The 22,625-nt window shown below is 32.9% G+C and overlaps 4 protein-coding genes across 6 annotated transcripts; 2 read left to right on the top strand and 2 right to left on the bottom strand.

Annotated features, from left to right (window-relative positions):
* Nucleotides 1-354: 354 nt before the first annotated feature.
* On the top strand, nucleotides 355-2,604 carry LOC108194340 (receptor-like protein EIX2). The gene is made up of 2 exons (XM_017361292.2): nucleotides 355-2,119; nucleotides 2,212-2,604. The coding sequence occupies exons 1-2, from the start codon at nucleotides 593-595 to the stop codon at nucleotides 2,263-2,265; spliced, it is 1,581 nt and encodes a 526-aa protein (XP_017216781.1). The 5' UTR covers nucleotides 355-592; the 3' UTR covers nucleotides 2,266-2,604.
* On the bottom strand, nucleotides 2,602-5,247 carry LOC108194899 (phospholipase A1 PLIP1, chloroplastic). Its single transcript, XM_017361837.2, has 5 exons — nucleotides 4,560-5,247; nucleotides 3,958-4,488; nucleotides 3,775-3,834; nucleotides 3,266-3,682; nucleotides 2,602-3,166 (listed from the first exon to the last, which is right to left on the bottom strand). The coding sequence occupies exons 1-5, from the start codon at nucleotides 5,070-5,072 to the stop codon at nucleotides 2,786-2,788; spliced, it is 1,902 nt and encodes a 633-aa protein (XP_017217326.1). The 5' UTR covers nucleotides 5,073-5,247; the 3' UTR covers nucleotides 2,602-2,785.
* A 6,804-nt stretch (nucleotides 5,248-12,051) lies between these two features.
* On the top strand, nucleotides 12,052-13,411 carry LOC108193301 (abscisic acid receptor PYL9). The gene is made up of 3 exons (XM_017359903.2): nucleotides 12,052-12,380; nucleotides 12,613-12,828; nucleotides 12,935-13,411. The coding sequence occupies exons 1-3, from the start codon at nucleotides 12,267-12,269 to the stop codon at nucleotides 13,139-13,141; spliced, it is 537 nt and encodes a 178-aa protein (XP_017215392.1). The 5' UTR covers nucleotides 12,052-12,266; the 3' UTR covers nucleotides 13,142-13,411.
* Nucleotides 13,412-13,484: 73 nt separating this feature from the next.
* On the bottom strand, nucleotides 13,485-18,397 carry LOC108193302 (histone H3-like centromeric protein CENH3). Of its 3 annotated transcripts, none has more exons than XM_064081430.1 (7): nucleotides 18,166-18,397; nucleotides 18,053-18,066; nucleotides 17,939-17,957; nucleotides 17,711-17,844; nucleotides 16,967-17,041; nucleotides 14,546-14,621; nucleotides 13,485-13,770 (listed from the first exon to the last, which is right to left on the bottom strand). In XM_064081430.1, the coding sequence occupies exons 1-7, from the start codon at nucleotides 18,215-18,217 to the stop codon at nucleotides 13,715-13,717; spliced, it is 426 nt and encodes a 141-aa protein (XP_063937500.1). In that variant the 5' UTR covers nucleotides 18,218-18,397; the 3' UTR covers nucleotides 13,485-13,714. The 3 variants fall into 3 exon arrangements, with proteins under 3 accessions (XP_063937500.1, XP_017215393.1, XP_017215394.1); XM_017359904.2 differs by having other exon boundaries at nucleotides 17,924-17,957; nucleotides 18,166-18,392; XM_017359905.2 differs by lacking the exon at nucleotides 13,485-13,770 and having other exon boundaries at nucleotides 14,546-15,591; nucleotides 17,924-17,957; nucleotides 18,166-18,395.
* Between the last annotated feature and the right edge of the window lie 4,228 nt (nucleotides 18,398-22,625).

Raw genomic sequence — 22,625 nt, 5'->3', positions numbered from 1 at the left:
ATTTGTAACTATTTATATTATAATTGTCAATTTTATTTTATGGATTTAATGTACTTTTATTTAAATTTTAATGAAATATTTTTTTCCATATTATTATAAGATATATTCTAAATATAATGTTATTAATTATTAATTACATATTATATTAATTAGATAATTAAAATAGCACAAATCAATTTTAAATTCAATAAATTGAAATTATACAAATAACAAAATCATTATTATATTATTAAACCAAGTGATCCAAATTTGGATCAGTGAACAGTGGGCAGGATTTGGATCACTGCTACAGCAGAATTTGGGGTAATCTGCCCCAAATTTGGATCTTTGGATCACTGCTGGGTTTGACCTTAACGATAATAAATTTTCTGGGAGTCTTCCTGATTTTACAGGATGTTCATCATTGAAGAACTTACTACTTGGTGGTAATCGATTAACTACCTGGGAAACTCAATCAATCGGAGAACTCACTGGTCTTCATCAACTGAATGTTTCAAGGAATTTGATAAACAGTACAATCTCTGAGTATAATCTGTGTAAGTTATACAGTATAAGGTTGTTGGATGCATCATTTAACTCACTCACATTTAATATGAGTTCCGAATGGTTTCCTCCTTTCAACCTTCCAGAACTCTTTTTGGCATCTTGCAACTTGGGGCCATTATTTCCTACATGGATCCAAAATCAGACAGACATTATTGGCCTTGATTTCTCGAACACCCAAATTTCAGATACCATCCCAATGTGGTTCTGGGACATCACCACCACAATGCAGAGGTTAGATCTCTCTTCCAACAAAATCAAGGGCATATTTGCTTCCATACCATTATACATTGAAGAGATAGATCTGAGTGCTAACAACTTTGAAGGACCAGTACCCCTCATCCCTCCACAATGTTCAAAGATTGATCTTTCTCATAATAAGTTTTCAGGAAATATCCTGCCTTTGTCTAAAGTTGAAGCCACAACTTTGAGCTTTCTTGATCTTTCACATAACTTATTGTCCGGTGAAGTTCCTGATAGCTGGATATATTTTCAAGATCTCGTGTTTCTTGACTTGGGAAACAATAATTTTTCTGGTAAAATTCCGATGTCTATTGGATATCTAGCATCACTCAGGACACTGATTTTTAGAAACAACAGTTTGAATGGAGGATTGCCCGAGTTCTTAAGAAACAGCAGCAGCCTTGGTTTTGTGGACTTCGGTCTTAATAACCTTTCCGGAGTTGTGCCAGAATGGATTGGACAAGACCTAACACAGTTGTATGCTTTAATATTAAAATCCAATGATTTTTATGGAAGCGTGCCTCATGATCTGTGTCATCTCTCAGATATTCGTTTCTTAGACCTGTCCAAGAACAGAATTTCGGGAAGTATACCTCCATGTTTTAGTAATCTAACTGCTATGGTTGAAAATGAAATTGGAATCACAGATCATTACTACACTGCTACATATGGAGTCAACTTCAGACAAGCAATCTTTAGTTATTTCGATGATGCATTTGCTGGATGGAAAGGGAAGGAACGAGAATGTGGAAGCAGTTTTGCTTATCTAAAGATGATAGATCTTTCTAGCAATGAACTCACAGGAGAAATTCCCATTGGGATAACAAAGCTTCTTGATCTCAATGGATTGAACCTGTCAAGAAATAAGTTTGATGGGGAAATTCCAGGACAGATTGGTAGATTGAAAAAATTAGAAAGTCTTGATTTGTCCAGCAACTATTTTTCAGGTGAAATTCCTCAAAGTATGTCTGGCTTAACTTTTCTTTCGTATTTAGATCTCTCAGACAACAATCTTTCGGGAAGAATTCCATCAGGAAGTCAGCTTCAGCTATTTAACTCTTCCATGTACGAGGGGAATGCCGGACTTTGTGGCTTTCCACTCACAAAAAGATGTGATGAAACAAGGCCCGAATCTCAGCCATCATCCAATGGAAATGAAGATGACATCTTCTACGAGAGATGGTTATGCGTAAGTGCTACACTCGGTTTCACCACGGCCTTTTGTGGCGTCTGTGTAACTCTACTACTCCCCAGTGATCAGAGACATGAAGACTTGTTGAACTTCAGGGATCAGATTTATGTGTTCATGTCTACTTGCATTGCTAAATTGAAGGTAAGGCTTGAAGGTTAATTCTGAAGTATCATATATACTTTTTGTTCTTGGATAATTTTGTCTAATCCTGAATTTATGTTGGTACATAATAGTGCATATACAACAAGGATGCTGGTGGTGTCACTGATGATGCGTCTAGTACTTGAGCCGCAGAAGTTGTTTCAACGTATTGATGCTGCTAAAGAATTCATTCAGAGGCATTCCCTATGTGATGAATCGTCATTGGTTGCACAAGAGGATGTGATGAATCGTTAGTAACAGCAGAGTGTTTTATCACCGCAGTATCAGAGCTTAGTTGTTGCGTGGAAATGAGCAATAAATTATCGTATTGTACATTTGTACTAGGCAATAAAACATTCCTGAGTGTGAGACATTATGTATGCATATTCTTTGGGCATTCAACTGATTGGACCGGCTGCACGCCTTCTGACAGGTGCAACCTTATGGAAATGTATTTAATTGAAATTCTAAAACTTTTTTTTTCATTCATGAAATACAAGTGTATTCACCGGATTTTTAAAAAATTATTTCGGGATCTCAATTCTGTGCATGAAGCATTTTGCTTTGAAATTTTACTCTAAAAATAACAGAGACCAGAGAGCTCGCAAACAGTATCAACAGGTGCAGGGGACTTGATCCTTCAAATCCTTGAATACTAGTTCTTTGTTACTTATCTTCCGGGCATGACCCCCATGCATGTGGAGACTGCCAACTCAGTATGGGCCATAAAAGGTTCCTCTGTCTTCTAGCTGTTCGGACCACTGCTTTCATATTCTTTCGTAAGACCCCATTGATTGCCTTGAGATAGTTGCTTGAGTCATGGTCTCTCACAATTGTTCCTCTGGATCCATATGCTGTAAAATTGCTCAATGTTTCCAGAGGATGCGGTGAATTGAGAAAGGCCATCAGGGCATTCTTGCTTGAACAACATTGTGGATTCTCCAAGGCATAGAGTGCAATCCCAGAAGGAAGCAACGGGTGACAAGGGGACAAATTTTCATCAGGTTGTAGAATAAATACCTTACCCATCGGGGTATACAGAACTTTCTGCAGAAACGAAATGCCCATGTATGAATGAGCACAAAGTAGACTTAAACCATTGGACTTGAGTTAAAACATATTCAGAATTGAGAAGAATTTACTTACATTATTAATGAGACAAGGATGGGATCTAAAGGTTTCATGCAATCGTTTGAGCAATTCAGCAACATGATCCGGATAGTTGCAAGAGAATGCTCGTGGTACAATATCTCTGTGCATGATCACACAATGGATGTCGTCCTCATTTAATCCCAACACGTCAAGGATCTTGTGTCCACCGCAAAATACAAATGGTGATCCAAATGTAACAACTGGCCTAAGAGCAGATGGCTTGACAACTTTTCTAGTAAGTAACATCAAGTTGACCAACAGGGAGATACTACCCCCAAAACAATGGCCACTGAAACAAAATTTTGCTTGTTCTCCATACTTGTCCTGATGCTCCATTATAATTGGCTCTAATTGCTGTAATATTTTCTTGGCAGCTTCATAAGTTCCTCTATGAACAAGCGCATCTGTTCCCTGCAGCATGCGGAATATTTTATTTATTGTACTGCTTCTAAATTCTAATGATCATTGCATGTTTGATGCACTGAAGAAGCCTTTACTTTTACCTCAAATTTGGTCGGTTCAAAGAGAAGATTTGACTGCCATGATGCTAGTGAATCTGACCCCTGAATTCACAGAAAAATAAAAAGAACTGATTTAATATACGTTTGATGTGCATTAAAAGCAATAGTTTTATCTTCCATAAAAAATGCCAGTTGGAATTTCCTTGGGGCATTTTTGGCAGTCACCTGAATAATGATGCAACGGGTGTACGTGCTCGGGTCATCACAGACAAACCATTCAACAGGTAAAGAAAGAATTGACTGATGAGCAATTGCTGCTTCCTTCTTTTTCTCCCCCTCTTCAAAAACTGCTGTCATTGTTGATGCTGCTTCGTAGACAGCTAGTACTTCTGTCTTGTACACTCGTGGTGCAGATCCCTCTTCTTCATGTGGCAATTTGCTTTCATCAATTTCAAAAGTCATCCTGTTGTCCTCGTCTTGTTTCTCAGAACCCTGAAGTGACAGATCTTCTGCACAGGAATGGACATAAGAAGCTGCTGATTTACCAATTTCATAAGCAACAGATGGATGATTGTTGAGACAATTTTTGTCTGAATCACTAGATTCCCCTGATGCTATCTCAGTAGCTGGTGAGGCATCTACCGGAGGCCAGTTAGAGTCCTGATCAAGTGTGGCTTTGGTAGCAGCAGCTTCTGCCTTCTTCTCTAAGGATGATGTTACAAACTCTAAGCCAAAATATCTTCTCAAATCCATAGCCTATAAGTTAGTAGAATGTTAGTCTGTCATATATTGAAATGAGTGACTTGCATAAAATATGCACACCATACCTTCATCTCTGTAATTGCGTAGCCCATGTTGCACAAGAAAGCTGACTGAGAAAGAAGCTTGGTGTCAGACCAAGAAACCTTTTTTAACAACTTGGAGAAGGTCTCGCGGTTTGTTTCCTCCACTTCACATTCCTCTGTGTCTTGATCACAATCTTCACAAGCAAAGCTATCACTGCCAATCTCATTTATCTGTTTCTTTGTTAACCAATTAGTTCGAATCTGCATGATCCTTTCCACCCAATCTGCTCCCTTATATACGCCTCTCTTTCTTTCTTCCTCGTCCATTTCATTAGACTTGAAATGATCATCAGCCACATTAGCTTCTTCACTAGTCCCCGAAAGACACTTGGTCACACTTGATCCTGACCGATGTAACTTAAAGGCATTAGAGGAACATCTGTTGTTCAATCTCAGCATCCTAACATGAAAACAAACATCATTTTGAGGGAATGCACGATAAATCTTGCGGCCCTTCATATATGATCTTGAACTAGACATGTTAGTGCATGCCATTGTTGCGAATTAAATCAGATTATTCAGACCCTTGTTTAATCATCTGTGTGACCAGGTTACTATATATGGAAAGGAGTTGATGAACTCTTGTCCGTGGAGTCATTGTGGCCAAACTGTCGAAGTAAGCTGCGCAAAAAATTCTAGGTACATTGGTAAGCACGACAACACAAGATAAGAAGAACAAAGACATCTATATCTAGGTGCCGAAATAGTAGGAATCTGCTACTTATCCTTGCGGACAAAACAAATGTTACCCCTTCAATCTTCATACAAGTCATGGTAGATTAGATCCTCTACAACAATAGTCTTTTGGTGATGCCTGTTGGTAGCTCTTCGGTACTTCGAAGCAATAAATATTTTTCTACTTGTACTGTTGTTGTCCCCCTATTTGGTAGTATATACGTATAGTTGTGCAACTTATTTTAAAGATTTTTTTATCTTGAATACAAATTTAATATCTAATTTTTTTTATTTAGAATAAATAATCTGAAAAATAAGTTATAAAATTATATTTTACAAAAATATTGAAATATGTGTCGGAAAAAAAATTGTATAAAATTAATGAGCCATAGAGTAATAAAAATTGCAATAATACATATACACATAGAATGAACTCTGAATGGGGTCGTTTGGCTAAGCTTAAAAAAAGTGATTTTTTGCTTAAAATAAAGAATTAGAGGAAAAGTGAGAAGTAAATAAGTTAATAAAGTGCTGATAATGGGGTCGTTTGGCTAAGCTTAAAAAAAAGTGATTTTTTGCTTAAAGTAAAGAATTAGAGGAAAAGTGAGAAGTAAATAAGTTAATAAAGTGTTTAGAAAAGAAGCAGAAGCTGTGAAAGAGAAGCTAGCATTCTTACTTCTTAAAAGTGCTTCTGCTTCTTTACACAAACGGGTCAAGAAAAGCAGAAGCCAGAAGTAGCTTCTATTTCTGGCTTCTGCTTTTCTTGATCCATATCAGTCCTTGTTTGATTCTCCGGCTTCCCGAACAGGCCCATATTAGTCCTTGTTTGATTCTCCAGCTGACAAGCTTAGAAATCGGACATGGCGACATATTATGGGTGTATGATATTGGGCTTCGTACAGGCTCAGGCCTTTGAAGAATTGAATTCATAGGACAGCCTGATCTCTCTTTTGTAATTCAAGTTCAAATTTATAGTTTAGTGTGGACAGCAATATTAAAACATCTACTTTAGATGTATAGATTTTGATGGTCAAATAACATAAAGAGTCTGCAGAATTTTTTTACTTTCCGAATTAAAGCAAGTTTCATGATGAATTTTGTTAAAATATGATATAATTCTTTGAAATTCTCCTTTTAATACAAAGATCTTGAAATTTTAGAAAAATTGATAATCATGTGAAAGGAATTTATATTTCAAAGATGGACGTTCATTTGCCCTCAACTCAATAATAAGCTTCTGAATAAAAGAAAATAATAACACGAATACTATAATATATGATCATTCTCATAACACTTTCAAATTTAAGAGAAAATGACCACTTGAGAAATTCAAACTTATATTAAATTCAAAAACCGAAAAATACATATATTTATATCGAAATCACGAGTGAAAACTCTGGAATCTTCAAGGAGGGACCAAATTATGTAATGAAGTGAGCAGCGTGTGACAACAATCCAGCAATGGACACTGACATGACATAAATTTTGTCAGGATATCGAAAGTGGATCATCTAGAAGGCTCAGTTGAGATTCCTGCAAAATTATTGGTTCCTCATGCAGTGCGACCATGCGTACCATTTCTCAAAAGACAACTAAAAAAAAGATACTCCCTCCGTCTCAATTTATAGGTCCATTTTAGAATAAACACACATATTAAGAAAAAAAGTTAGTTAGATAGAATCTTATCTCATGCATCATTAATTAGTGTATTCATAAGTGAGAATATAATTGAGTTTCAAAAAAATCACAATAAATATAAGGATTTAGTGCATTGAGAAATGAGAATAATGTTGAGTTTCAAAAAAATCACAATTAATATGTAGATAAATTTGTATTGAAAGAAGAGAGGGACAAGTATTTTAGGACAATTTTTTTTTCCAAAGTGGATCTATAAATTGAGACGGAGGGAGTATTCTTTTTGCGTGAAGATAAATATATATGCACATTTTAAGTTTGTGTGCATATGTGTGTGTTCCGAGTTGAAAGAGGTCAATGTCATTTCCCAGTTTCAAGAGAAGAGACCTAGATGATGGTCCATGAGCTTCGGAAATTGCTTCGTTTTGGGATTTCGTTTGGGATAACAACTTTTACTTTCTTAAAACTGGTTGACGCCAATAATAGAATTGAAGATATGGATAGCTCAAATTATTGACTTAGGTAACCGGATAAATTGTAATATTGTATGAATTGGTGATCGAAATTTATCCATCTTTTCGTTTTATTGATCAATATTTTGAATTTGTAATAAAGTGATTATCTATAAAAGTGACCCTTAATCCCTCTGTAAATTCGAAATTGAGACAATTAAAATACAAAAACGAATAAAATTCGATCACCATTTTTTATTTTACTATTTAACAAAATGTAAATAATTGTTAAAAAATAATTATAGGATGATAATCAAATGAAAACTCTAAATACATGAAGTTGGAGTTCAAATTTTATATTGACAATAATTTTGAACTGGATTTATATATAATTGTCGGTTATAAATTAGACTAAAACGGTTATATATATATAGGGATAGGATCAAATAAATTTTTTTTAAGTTACAAACTTACAAACTTTTTTTTATTATCTCATCGTGTTAATCTTTAGTTATAGAATGTATCCATGTTGAAAATTTTTGAAAAATCATCACAACTTTTAGAAATAATGCGTAAATAAATTGTGCATTCAACACATTTGTAACTGGGGTTCAACATCGGATGTTGAACACTAATTATCATTATGTTGAATATATCTTTAAAGATGCTTAAACTATACCTCTAGGGTTTGGGTAGGGTCTAGAACATAAATATTAGTTATATAATACGTTTAACTTAGTTCTCGTCCCAGGTCATGGGTTCGACTCTGGCTCACCCCGAGAATATCTTCGAACAGATACTCACTTTGTAAGGCTGTAAGCCATATTAGTCAAAAAAAAAAAAACTTAGTTCTTACATTGAAAAATTAGTTTATGTACTTCTCCAACAAAATTCTAATCGATGTTCAACAAAATCTGTTAAAAAAATGTTGAACTCAAATTATATATGTGTTGAACGTATAAAGTTTGTCCGTTTGTAAGTTTGTACCAGAACCCACCCCCATATATATATAGGGATAGGATCAAATAAAAACTTTTTTAAGTTACAAACTTACAAACTTTTTTTTATTCTCCTATCATGTTAATCCTTAGTTATATAAAGTATCCATGTTGAAAATTTTTCAAAAAACATCACAATTTTTAAAAATAACGCATAAATAAATCGCGTTTTCAACACATTTATAACTGGGGTTCAACATCGGGTGTTGAACACTAATTATCATTGTGTTGAATATATCTAAAAATATGTTTAAACTATACCTCTAGGGTCTGGGTAGGGTCTAGAAACATAAATATTAGTTATATAACATGTTTTACTTAGTTCTTACATTTAAAAATTGGTTTATGTACTTCTCCACCATTATTTTAGTCAATGTTCAACAAAAAATGTTGAAAAAATGTTGAACTCAAGTTATATATGCGTTGAACAAAAAAAGTTTGTAAGTTTGTAAGTTTGTACCAGAATCCTCCCCTATATATATATATATATATATATATATATATATATATATATATATAACAAACTTTTTTTATTTAAAAATAAAATTCTCACATACAATATAAAACATCTTATATATAATTTCGAACACTTTTGAGTGGTGTTGCAAACTTCAGGGTATCATGGAGGTAGGTTTAGTTTAATCACTTGATGATGCAGATGGGATTTGGATTGAAATAGGAATATAATAAAGACAAAAGAAGCAGAATTAAAAATACATGAAAAAGAAAATGTGATATACTTTTAGAAATGCCGAAAGCATATAAAAAGGCTAAACGTAAAAGATATTAGTAAAATAAGAAGCCTAAAATGGAATATCGAACAGAATTTCCACTAGCTAACAGACTCCTTTATAGGAATTTGACTTTTCTTAGTGGAATAAAAAATAAAATAATGGATAATCACTATCTATAATATCAGTTGCTTTCTGAGACAAATGACAGAAACAATGAACACTGCCCTATTCCTGTATGTTACTGTAATTGTTATGCTTCATAATTTACTTGAGATGAGATGACCAGATGCTTACCTCTCATGATCTTAGATTTTACCTACCTTCTTTGAAATTTTGCTGGGACCTTTAGTTTGAGTGCTATTTTATAATGTTGGTAGGTTTGAGTAAACATATGATTTTATATAATAATAATATCTATAAGATTATATGCGATCATAGAAAATTATATATTTATACTATTTATATTATATATTATAATAAACTAGATATAGGTATAATTTTAATATTAAATTTGGTCACATATTTTTTGTTAGTATCAAATTACTATTTTTCTCTGTCTATTTAGAAAACAAATAATGAGACACTCATTAACCTGTCTCCGATATTTATTTAACTATACCGTGCGTTATGTTATAAAACACGAACCCCTTTCAATCATCATTACGTTGTCTATTCTGACATAAATAATATTACTAATAAATAAGAGACATATAGGTTATTTGCTTGGAATTCTGAAGTGAGGATGAGAGTGTTTATATACTTTGAGACAAATATATTCTTGAAAATATAGGTGGTTCCACTTTAAGATAAATAATATTTTTAATAAATAAAAGATATGTAAGTTATTTGTCTCGAATTCTAAGTGAGGATGATAGTGTTCATACAATTTGAGACAAACATATTTTTGAAAATATAGATGATTGTGCAAAAAAATTCTTTCCGATAAATTCAATCCTTAGAACCTTAGTTGTTAGCTTATGTGGACAATTGAAATTAAGTGATTTCTAAAACACAATTTAGATGTTGATCGAATTCCTTCCCAACGAATATTACCATAAACTTTTATTCCATCAAAATCAAACAATAATACCAAGAACTAAAGTATATTTATATAACAAATTTAAAACATCTGAGGACCTTACAAATTGAAGCTTTATTCTACACTAGTACAACAAAACTATAGCCTCCAAAAGATTATACATGTTTATGCATTTTGAAGTTTTATTTTTGCGAAGTCTATATATTTTTCTCATTTTCTTTAGTTTAAAATAACTATCCAAATCTATCTTTTACATGTATACTTTAAAATACATTGAGGTAGGTCGTTTTAAAAATGACATTTCTAATTTTTCACATAAAATTCCAAATACTAAATTAATTTCGGAAAACTAGAATATTATTACTCAATCATCGAATCAACCCAGTCTAACCAGTGCATAAACTTAAACTCGTCAATTATCTTAAAATAAAATCTATAACTATAGATAAAGAGATTAACTATGTGATTATTTAAATGAAACATTAAAGCTGTGCACCGTCCTCCACTGAAAAATCAAACAGTCGGTGCAACAGTTTATTTATGCATGGCCCCTCTTGAAGTTGAACAAGTACAATTATGTTGACATTTTGTCATTTTTACCCAGATTTATCATATTTCTCGACCTGTTTTAGTCAATTATTCACACTTAACTATATATTTAGTTATTTACACAGCTGACCGCACTAAAAAAATTCTTTACCCGTTAAATCTCGTAAATCATTCAATTCATTAATTTAATTAATAATTTATGAAATAATTAATTCATATCAGAATCAACAAATTGACGAATTTTTTTTTTTTGGAAATTACAAATTGACGAATTTTTATTTATACTGATAGTTGATGGAATAATTTTTTTGATTGGCCATAATTTTTGATTAAATAAGCTGAACATATTCCTCGGATCCCTGTAAGGAATTATTGTTTTTTTATCATTGCTATGTTTTTGACAAGAAAATATTTTAAACATTAGAATCAGTCTTTCACTTTTAAGGCCTTTTGTTTCGATTAAGATTTTCAAACTGAATTAGAGATAAACTAAAGAAAAAAAATATGAGTGGTATGGGGATTAAACGAGAAATCCAAAATAATCCAGAATTCAACTTGATTTGTCGAAATATAAAGGGAACCGCAGATTATGTGGTCACTCTGCTCTAATTTATTAAACCAAAACAGATTATTTTAAACTTTTCGTTATGCTCCTTATGTTGAATTTTACCTTTTTAACCCATATTTCCAAAAGTTTTGAATGAATCATTGAAATTATTATTTTATATATTTTTAAATTATAATATTAATCATATATTTTATTAAAATAATATGAAATGTAAAAGTAAAATTATACAATAAATTTTAAAATACGTTGTCAAAAATCAAACCACACACAACGGAGTCAGTATCACTGGAATCTCAAATCTCTGCAACTAGTAAGCTAAGTCAGAAAACCTCAATTTGACGCTCTGTAATTTATAAACAAAAAAAATACGAAAAGTGCATTTTTTTTTCAGAAAACAAAAACAAAAATACAAAATGAAAAGCATGTGATGTGATCATAAAAGGGCAATATAGATGGACCCAAACCAATGCAAGTTGATTATTATTGGTGCGTTTTGGGAGGCTTAAAGTTCTGAAGTATCAACACTACAACTATAATAGAGTACTCCCTCCGTCCCTCCTATTTCTTTGCACTTTCTTTTTTGGGGCGTCCCATCCAATTTTTTACATTTCAAAACTTACTCAAAATAGTTAATGGGTCCCACCACTTCTCCACTTTTTTTTCCTTTTAACACTACTTTTACTCCACTACCTTCTTTTTATACATTAAAAATCAATAGGTCCCACCACTTTACCCACTTTTCTTTCTCTTTTCCACTACTTTATACATATTTCTTAACCTCCGTGCTCAACCCATTTGATAAGAAATGGGAGGGACGGAGGGAGTAGTAGATAAGATGTTCATGTTGTTGTTGATCTTACAAGTCAAGACTACTGAAACCACCACATAAAGAAAGCAAATAATAGACCCTCTCCATATTTTTTCTTAAAGATACAAGCTTTGTTAGAGGTGAGTAGAAGAAGTAGCCCAAGATTCATTCTTAAGGTTTCTTGGTAATCAGTATTCAAGTAGCCAAAGAAGAAGTTATTTTCAGTGAAAAATGGAATTGGGGATGGAGAGTATTCAGTATGTAGAAAGACACCACAAGCATGTTCCTGCTACCCATCAGTGCACTTCCTCTGTTTCTAAACACATCAAAGCTCCTGTTGATATTGTAATCTCTCTCTCCATCTCCCTCCCTCCCTCCCTCTCTCTCTCTCTCCCCTCCCTCCCTCCCTCCCTCTCTCTCCCTCTCTCTCTGTCTCCCTCCCGCCCCCCCCCCCCCCCCCCCCCCCCCTCTCTCTCTATCTCTATCTCTCTCTCCCTATGGTCATAAGGTTGCTCTGTTATATTTAGAAATTTATTCACATTATTTGTTTTTCTAAGCACATATGCTATTTTATCAGGTATGGTCATTGGTTAGGAGATTCGATCAACCTCAGAAGTACAAGCCCTTCGTTAGCAGGTGTACCGTGCAGGGTGAACTCAAGATTGGAAGCGTTAGAGAGGTGAACGTCAAGTCAGGTCTTCCAGCCACAACAAGCACTGAAAGGCTAGAACTCTTCGATGACACTGAGCATATCCTCGGTGTCAAAATTGTTGGTGGTGATCACAGGCTTAAGGTACAACCAATCCATAGTCGAGGCATCGATCAATTGTCACAGGAAATTCAATATTAAGCATCACTGCATTCTTTATTCACAAGCTAACTCTCTACTTGTTCTGCAGAACTATTCCTCAGTCATTACCGTCCATCCAGAAGTTGTTGATGGGAGAGCTGGCACCCTGGTCATCGAATCATTCCTGGTTGATGTCCCCGAAGGTAACACCAAAGACGAGACTTGCTACTTCGTCACAGCGCTGATCAACTGCAACCTTAAATCACTGGTGGAAGTGTCTGAGAGGATGGCCATGCTGGCTTGCCCTCAAGTTTAGTTTAGTAAAAATAGAGTGTAGTTCTTTTTCATAAACTGTGCAAGCTCTCTAGGATCTCTAAAGCTTTGTGGAGTTCTTAGTAGGAACCTGGAACCGGTTTTCTGCGATTTCAGATGCTTTATACAGATTCTAGGTGAAGCTTTTCTTGATTTTACTTGCTCTGTAGTTGGTCTCTGTCTCTGATAAACTGGTCTTACTTCTGCTCGAGTTTTGTAAATGGTGTACTATAAATCTTTGCTGTCCTATATGTAGCTATGTGTTCTTAGAAAACGTATTGCACCTCAAGTTCGTGATGCAGTCGATTTTAGATCAGCCGCATTGCTATCTAAGTATGACAAACTACTAAATATAAATCACTCTGAACTGAACTTTTTGTAGAAAGACATTGATCTACAAGTTCTACAATTCAAATCTTTGTATCCTGCAACACTGCATGCTAATTAAGCTAGAAAGACGTTAATGCAACATAACAATTCAAACATTAACAGAGCCTGGTACCTACAGATATATAAATTACGGATTCACATTGTTGTCAAACTACCAGAATAACTTCCAAAAGGTCAGGATCAGTTTTCACCAGGGCTGCGCTTTCTTTCCCAGCCGGCGTGCCAACTCCCAGTCTTTTTTCACTATGAGCCAGAACAATAATAACAACGAATAAGTAGCTGCTTGCTCAGAGAGTAATAGTGACCCTAGTAAAAACTAAAAAAAAATCTTAATTGAGTCAATTTGCATCTAGTACAAACCATAGTTCTAAAAGTTGCCGATTTGACCGATTAATCTCTACAAGGAACTCTGCGGATTCGATTTTTTATTACCGATTAATCACTACATTTTTCTTTAGAACTAGTATAATATCCCTGCTTATCTATTAATCGCTAGACGGTGGCTCCGCTGATTAATTCCGATTTCCGCTTTTTACAACACTCTACAAACTCAATGAAAAAGCAGATAAAAACAATAAACAGTAAAGAAAACCCCCGTGTAGTGGCTAATCTCTACATGTATATGATACCTCATTCAACTAAACAAAGCTTTGGGCCAGTGCCAGTCACCATGATCTGGTTATAAATTGTGTTTGTCATTTAAACTCTAGGTGAGTAGCTGTAATGCAAGAATTCACAGGTGCAGCAGCCATTCAGGGAGACTATAATGGCTAACTGGGATTACTTACAATTTTAATGAAGTCAATCTAATTCTTAGAAATGCTACACAGAGAAGAAATAGGATGTACAATGCTCTAGTGGTTCTGTCATCTGTGAGCTTCAATATATATATGCAAATTTAAGAGAACACGAACTCTAGTCCATATTCTAAATATGAATTCAGGATGCAACATAAAGAGACAAAGGGGATGCAATGGCTGATAAAAACAAAAATGTCAAAACATCAATTTACACTTACTAACTGTGACACGTCTTGCATGAATTGCACATAGCATCGCATCCTCAAATAGATGAATGATAAAATCCTCTGCTGCCTGCAAAGATGGCTACATCTAAGTAAAAGTATATCTTTTGCAAGTATATTAGATTCCCAGAATATTTCAAGAGAACTCAAAGAATATCATTAATATAATACTACTTCAAAATGAACAGTACCTTTACTAAAAAACATACAATTTAGAATCTGAATTCTCACAGTATAGAATTGCTGCTGGCCAGCTAAAATGCATATATGATCGAATGAAATTATTTGAATTATCTTTTACTTGTCCTAATCGTTTGAATTATGTATTTTTCCTGTGTCTTTAATTGAAGTTAGTTGATCCGTTCTGATTCCGGTTTTCTTGAGCCAGTTCTTGAAAATACCACACTCAACATAAACTGCTCAATTAAACACATAGAATTCAAGTAAAATGAAGCCAAACAACAAAGGAAATTCAGAAATACAAGCCCAAATAATATCATAAAATCTAAACCCAAACAAGTAGCCGCAAGAATCTCAGCAGAGAATAAGGAAGTATAAATCATGGATTTGAAAGAAATTTTCATATAGGTATAAAGAAAAACACCACTTGTTATCAATTTATCATTCAATATGAACCTAAACAATTAGGGCAATTCAGATATGCGATTCCAATTTATATCATTGAATTTAAACACAAACAAGTAGCCGTGAGAATTTCAGCAGAAAATAAGGAAGAACAATCGTGGATTCAAGAGAAACACCACTTTTTGTAATAAATCTTAAAGATATAAAGAGAAATACCACTTTTATCGTGTCTGGGAGGTGTTTTTTGGAATTTAACTTGTAAAAGACCTAAAAAGTAACTAAAAAACTTAATAAGACATTTAAATATGCAACGATGTAAGTAGTGACTTGTGTTGGCGTGAGTTTAGTGGAAAGGTTTGCAGGACTAAGATACTCCACTCAGAACATTACTGCAACTCTGCAAGCACAAAAACAGATTTGTAGAGCACAGATTTTGTATATTGGTAAATTGAGTCCTGGAATTCAGATTGCTTCAGAGCCACTGTGTAACTATTTGACATTGGGCCTTAATAAGTAAAAGAGATCATATCTAAAAAACATGATGATGGCACTTTGAAAGAACAGAGATTATATCAACGCTTTGAAAGAACCTTTCTTTTGTTTCATGTTATCTTTGTCGACTCTTATCTAGAGAAGTACAATATATACAATTATAATTATTGAAAATCATGACAATTTACCCTCTGAAGGACCAAAACTAAAAACATAACCAACGATAAAACCATAAAAAAACAGATAAAGAAAAGGTATTCATTGCTGGAAATATATTTAAACAACTTCAAACACAGGTACTGTAAATATATTATAACCAAAAAAATGACTAATAAATTTATAACTGTGAGCCAGGATATTAGGTCTCTATACATCAGAGAATATCTCCAAAAAACATTTAGAGAGCAGATTTAAAAGTGCAAAGATGCAAACAGCCTAGCTAAGAAAGGGAAAACTCTATGTACTAGCATGTAGAGAAAGGAAATAGTTTACGAAAAAATCGGGGGTTATCGATTTTACTGATCTAAACAAAAAAATATGCGGTTAGAGATGCAGTTCCTAGAATGCGATAATGGAAGAAGTTATGTTTAAAAAAAAGAGCGGTATATCATTTGAAATTATTATTTGCTCTGTTATCTCATGCTCATCTATGTCAATTGTACAACCTCTAAAATAAAATAACTAACATAGTTATTTGGTTTCATTATTAAATAAAATTTTACTTACTTTGTTCCACAAGAGATAAATTTTTGAAACAAAAAACTCATTCCACAATGAAATAATTGCAAACTTCCAATTGTCAAGGTTTAGTCATTATGCATAATTCTGTACTAATACTTGATATTTGTAAGGGGCTTCTACATGAAGCTAATATGTCGTCTATTGCAGGAAGGGGCACAAATGCACAATCATTTGTTTTTACAATTCTAAGGAGTACGATTTATCTTAAGTGGATTATCGTATATCTTTTCAATAAGTCAAAGGAAGCTTCATAAGAAAATTTACAATATCTAGTGAGTAAAATAATGGTATTTCTTCTGTATGATTTTGGAAACAAAATAAGCTGGTCAAGTCTTTTAAATTTGATATGTATGCTTATGGCATTAAATGTGACAAGTATAACATTAAATAGCTGATTAAGCCTTTGCCTATATGCAGTGTGTTTCTTCCAGAGCCAAACTTTGTATTATATATAGGAAAGCCGGAAAGGGGTACCCAGAGTAGTACTGTTAAAGTCTTGGTCATTTGATAGTGTTTCTAATTCAGCTATAATGCTTTAAAAAAAATGACAAAGTAGTACTGAACAACAGAATTTAGTTGGACAGAATTTTTAAATACCTCTTGAATTGCTCTTAGTGCTTCAGCTTGCCAACGTGTGATTGAGGGAGCCAGGTAGAAGCTAATCTCCCTAACCTGTTAACAATTATTATGACATCAAATACCAACTGAATTCACAAGTAGACATATTTGATATTACTATTACCATTTCAAAATGAGAGTTGTAGGTTACAAAGGTGCGGTACATATATGCACAATATATTCTAGTCACTCATGATACTACAGACAATTTCAACTAGATTTACAATTATAGTCCATATTAAATCAGTATTCTGTTGCTCAGGTTGTTTGATATTCACATAATAACACATTCTGCCAAATAACTTCTATCATACACGAAAAGAAAACCAGATTTGGGGGGTAAATTTTCAACAAATAATAGTTCAATAAGAAAAGAACTTTTCCATATTATCCACCAAATAAAAAGTTTTCTTGAGAACATTTAAAATACCTACATTAACATTGTTAGTCATGAAAATAAATCAGTGCATCTAACTATATAAAGAAGCTAGCAGATCTTGAGTGTACGCAACAAATAAGAACCTATTAGGTACAACTTCAATTAAATCATACCACAATATCCCGTGCCATTCTGGTTCAAAGCATTTAAACTTTAATTACTATCCGTTCACACTTCCACAGTCGATATAATTCAAATTTCCATCCATTACTAAGGGCAATTATATCCGAATACCAAACCAAATACAAAAATAAACAGAAATTAAACAAGTAGCGATAACTTACAGTGCGGATAAACGGAGCAGCAGGAATTAGAAGGTTCCAAGTCTTCTGAAACTTACGAATCTCACGAAGAGCCACGGTACCAGGCCTAAATCTGTGGGGCTTTCGCTGTTGTTGTCCCTGTGCATCTGCCTCTCCTATATCAACGAAATCAGTTTCATTTGACTAACAAAAACTGAATCCCTAACTCGAACAATACGAAGATTATAGACTTACTCGGGGTAGCAGTACTTCTTCGTCTCGGAGTTCCCTGTATAAATACTCATCAGCATTCAAAATTTTATATAACTCCAATTTCAGAGAGAGAGAGAAAGAGAGGGGAGAGAGAGAGAGAGAGAGAGATACCGAGAGAGGGGGACCTGTAACAAAAAAGGAGGAAGATAATTTAGGGCTTGTAAAGAGCAATTGAAAAACAGTACAAATTAAATTAATAAAATAAGTGTGTGAGGGAGAGAGACCTCGGGAGCGGTGACCGGAGGTACGTTTGGCAGGGTGCTTCGTTCGGGCCATCACTTGCCGGAAATGATGACCGTGATTTCTAACGGGCGGTTATAAAATTATGATTTTTTTTTATTCCAAATGGTTGTCGATTAATTTGAAATAAGACGGAGGGAGTGATTTAAACGTCGAAAGAGCCGTTACTGCCACTGACCAAATTTTCGTTCCCGCTGTCCTAATTTTCAGTCTACGTGTACTGTTTATAAATTCAGTGGTTCGTAATTAAAATCCTAAAATGTCATTTTTGTTACTGGATTATCTTGCATTTAGAGTTAACTCACCCAACAGTTTATTTTCTTCGACAATATGTCTCGACATATAATTGTTAGGACGGATTCATAATATTCTTCTTCTTTTTTTAAATTATTTAATCTTATATGTATCTTAATTAAATATTTGTTCTTACAAATCACGAATGATTAAAATAAATATAGATGACAAAATAAATTTTTATTTTTAATAATTTTAAACTCAATCATGACTTGGATTAATTTTTGCTCCATGTCGGGATTTGCTGTTAGAGCAAGTCCAATGCTAGATGCTATATATCTATTGCTATTGCTATAATATAGCACCAAAAAGTGTTTTTTAGTGCTAAAATAAAACTTGCACTCCAATGCTAAGTTTTATAACTTGTTTCAAATTTAACCAACTCATTAACTTTTACCTAACTTCTATATAGAACCAACTCTTTAACTTTTACCTAACTTATTAACTCATTAACTAGTTTCCAATTTCTATTTATTGATGATGTGGCAACATGGATGGATCCATCTTTGGTTTCAAATATAGAACCAAGGATGCATCTATGCATGGATGCATCCAAATATAGCACCCCTTTGGAGTTGAGTTTTTTTACTTTTAATGCTATAATATAGCAATAGAACCAAGTATAGCATTGCATTGGAGTTGCTCTTACGGGCTCTAGGTGCCATATATCCCTTCTTCAACTTTCATCCTCTTACCTTCATCTTTTTTAGTAATTAATCATTTTTGTTTTTTCATCTTCTCTCATATTTATCAATTTTATTAATAAAATTAAGATCTAACTTTTTCTGAATGAATTCTTGTTGAGTATCTTGTCATCAAGATTGTACCCATCTTTTTGAGATATTTGTGTTTGTTGATGTTTTTGTGTATTTTGTTATGGGTTTAACGTTTCTAAGGACTTACATGATATTTTGGGTGATCCGTAAGGCTTGGATCAAATATGACATAGTGGTGAATATCGGAAGAGCTCACTTTTTACGACATAAAATTGCACATGTTTTAATGTCATTGTTGATCAATATCAATTAGGGTAATTGATAATTCTGAACATTGAATTACAGCTTATGTGATGATCAATTGCGATGCTATTATGATCGTAACTCTATAGGTTGGATTGCTCGATATATAGTTATAATACGTTTTGGATTAAAAAATTTAAATATTCAATATGTTAAACAATCTAAAAACAAACCGGCCATATGTTTAACACATTTTTTATTTCTTAATCAGGTTGTAACTGATAGTTCAAGGTTTTTCTCGAATTTTTTTTATTTATTAAATTCCTTGCTTTCTGTAAAAAAAAAAAAAGGTCAGGCATGACTTATGTCAAATCATAGTTTTTGCAAAATTTGTACGTAACTAATTATTTATATTTAATATATTTATTTATATTTATAGTAAATTATAGTAAATGTGAATTATTTATGGGGTTTTAAAAATCAACCAAAACCAGAAAAAATCAAAAATTCCAATTGTCACAACCGAACACACAACCGTTTTCGACTAAGCTGCAATCACATATACAATTTTAAACGTGTTTATGAAAAAAGAAATTGAGAACACGAGTCTTTTTACTAATTATTCAATTTTATCAGAATCAGATACAATTTAAATCATGATTGATTCATTAGAATTTAATAATTTCCAAATTTGAATTTAATAATCTTCTTTCTCTATTGCTTTAGTAGTGTTTCTTATTTTAATTAATCATTGCCAATTATATTTAGAATATTGATAGGTAATTCAGTGACGGCTTATTTGTATTTGTTGATGAACATACATGCAGTGAGCTAGTATTATTTAGAAGTTTATCATTTACATATATCCCGCGTCAATTTTTGAAGACATTCTTAAGATAATTTTTGAGATATTAACATTTTTCTTATATTTACGCACTCACTTCTAGTGAATTCTTTTTTCTGAAATCACTTCCAGTGAATTCTATATCATATTTACGACTTTCCTACTTGTTTATGGATTACTCCATCTTCTGTGATGGAATTTTTTGACCACAACCAATGCGACGGTACTTATATGTTTTAATAAAGATTTTGTGCCTTTCAAAATGATTATTAACTATATTTATATATTAATTTTGAGATGAATGTTTCAAAGATGTTTTTAATAGTTGTTCTTTAGAAAGACTTGTCAAAAATTTTCAATTTCTTTATTTGTCAAAATTAATATATATATATATATATATATATATATATATATATATATATAGGGATAGAATCAAATAAAAACTTTTTTAAGTTACAAACTTACAAACTTTTTTTTATTCTCCCATCGTGTTAATCCTTAGTTATATAAAGTATCCATGTTGAAAATTCTTCAAAAAACATCACAATTTTTAAAAATAACGCATAAATAAATCGCGTTTTCAACACATTTATAACTGGGGTTCAACATCGGGTGTTGAACACTAATTATCATTGTGTTGAATATATCTAAAAAGATGTTTAAACTATACCTCTGGGGTTTGGGTAGGGTCTAGAAACATAAATATTAGTTAAATAACATGTTTACCTTAGTTCTTACATTTAAAAATTGGTTTATGTACTTCTCCACCACTATTTTAATCGATGTTCAACAAAATATGTTAAAAAAATGTTGAACTCAAGTTATATATGTGTTGAACAAAAAAAGTTTGTAAGTTTGTACCAGAACCCTCCCCTATATATATATATTTGCGAAGTTTTTCTAAAGAACAACTATTAAAAACACTTTTAAACATTCATCTCAAAATTTGGAAATTAGAAAACTAAATTATACTCCCTCCGTATAATTTAGTTGTTCTTTAGAAAGATTCGCCGAAAATTTTCAATTTTTTTATTTATCAAAATTAATATATATATATATATATATATATATATATATATATAAATTTCGCGAAGTCTTTTTAAAGAACAACTATTAAAAACACCTTTAAACATTCATCTCAAAATTCGGAAATCTGAAAACTAAATTATACTCCCTCCGTATGCTAAGAGTGGCAATTTCGAGTAACGGGTCGTGTTTGTGTCAGCAATCGGGTCGATTTCGGATCAAGCTAAAATCATTTAAAATTGAATGAAACTGAAAATTGAAGTGTTTAGAAATAAAATTCTAATTTTTGGTCATTTCGGGTCCATTTCGGGTCAATCGGATGATTTTCGGGTCATTTTCGGGTTTTGTCTCAATAAATCGGGTTGCGGGTTCGGGTCTGGGTCGTGTCTGATATTGTTCCCAATTCTTTACATTTTATTTGGACATGAAAGTTAAAAAATATGTATAAAATAGGAAAAAAAAGAAAAAAAAGATAGATGAAGTGATGGGCCATTGAAAATCAGTGTATGAAAGGGAGACGGTGAAGTTTCCCTCCCAATAATGCAACTCAGGGATGGAGACAATTTAACATCTTTGTAACCCATGTTCTTCAGACTTTTCTCTTTTGACGATTGTTCTGTAATGTTCACAGGTATAATTAACCACTTCGACCTAGAGCATGTGTTACTAATATTAGTGAGTACAATTTTATGCTAGTTAGTTCTTCTCATAACTCTGCTTAAATAATAGTAGAACTAGAACACACCGCGTGACCCAGAATTGTAAAATTTATTAATTCAACGTGTTTTGGTATGGAATATAAGAAATGGCACAAGTCATAATGGGTCCGGGACAACTACTGGTGTCCATATTATATTTTTAAAATATTTGAATGGATGAAAAGACTCGAGATCTTCACTAAACGTGAAATCTGAATTTTCTGATATACGATGCTCAGAATCGATTTATCTAAAATTTCAAAATGTCGTACAAATGCCCCACATGCATCTTATTTCACCACGCATGCTAACAACTTAAAACAATTTAGCACCATTCATTCAAAGAATTTAGCACCATTCACCAGGTGAGGGGATGTTGAGGCAAGCCACCAACTCCAATAAGTCTTAGTGGGAAACCATTTACTTGTGAAGCTAGTCCTCTTTCCCATTTCATTGTCTGAGTTTATATTTTACAATATAGCGGAGTTTGAACCCATCTCACCTACTCAATCATGTAATTTTAGGAGAAACAAAAAAAAACAATTTAAATGTACAATTAAAATGTATATGGTTCATTAGATTTGAAGTTTTGGGCGGTTTCGTTTCTGTTTCACCGGTGAACC

Source organism: Daucus carota, chromosome 7, assembly GCF_001625215.2.
Source record: "Daucus carota subsp. sativus chromosome 7, DH1 v3.0, whole genome shotgun sequence".
Lineage (NCBI taxonomy): Eukaryota > Viridiplantae > Streptophyta > Magnoliopsida > Apiales > Apiaceae > Daucus > Daucus carota.
This window is presented reverse-complemented; position numbering and strand designations above follow the sequence as displayed.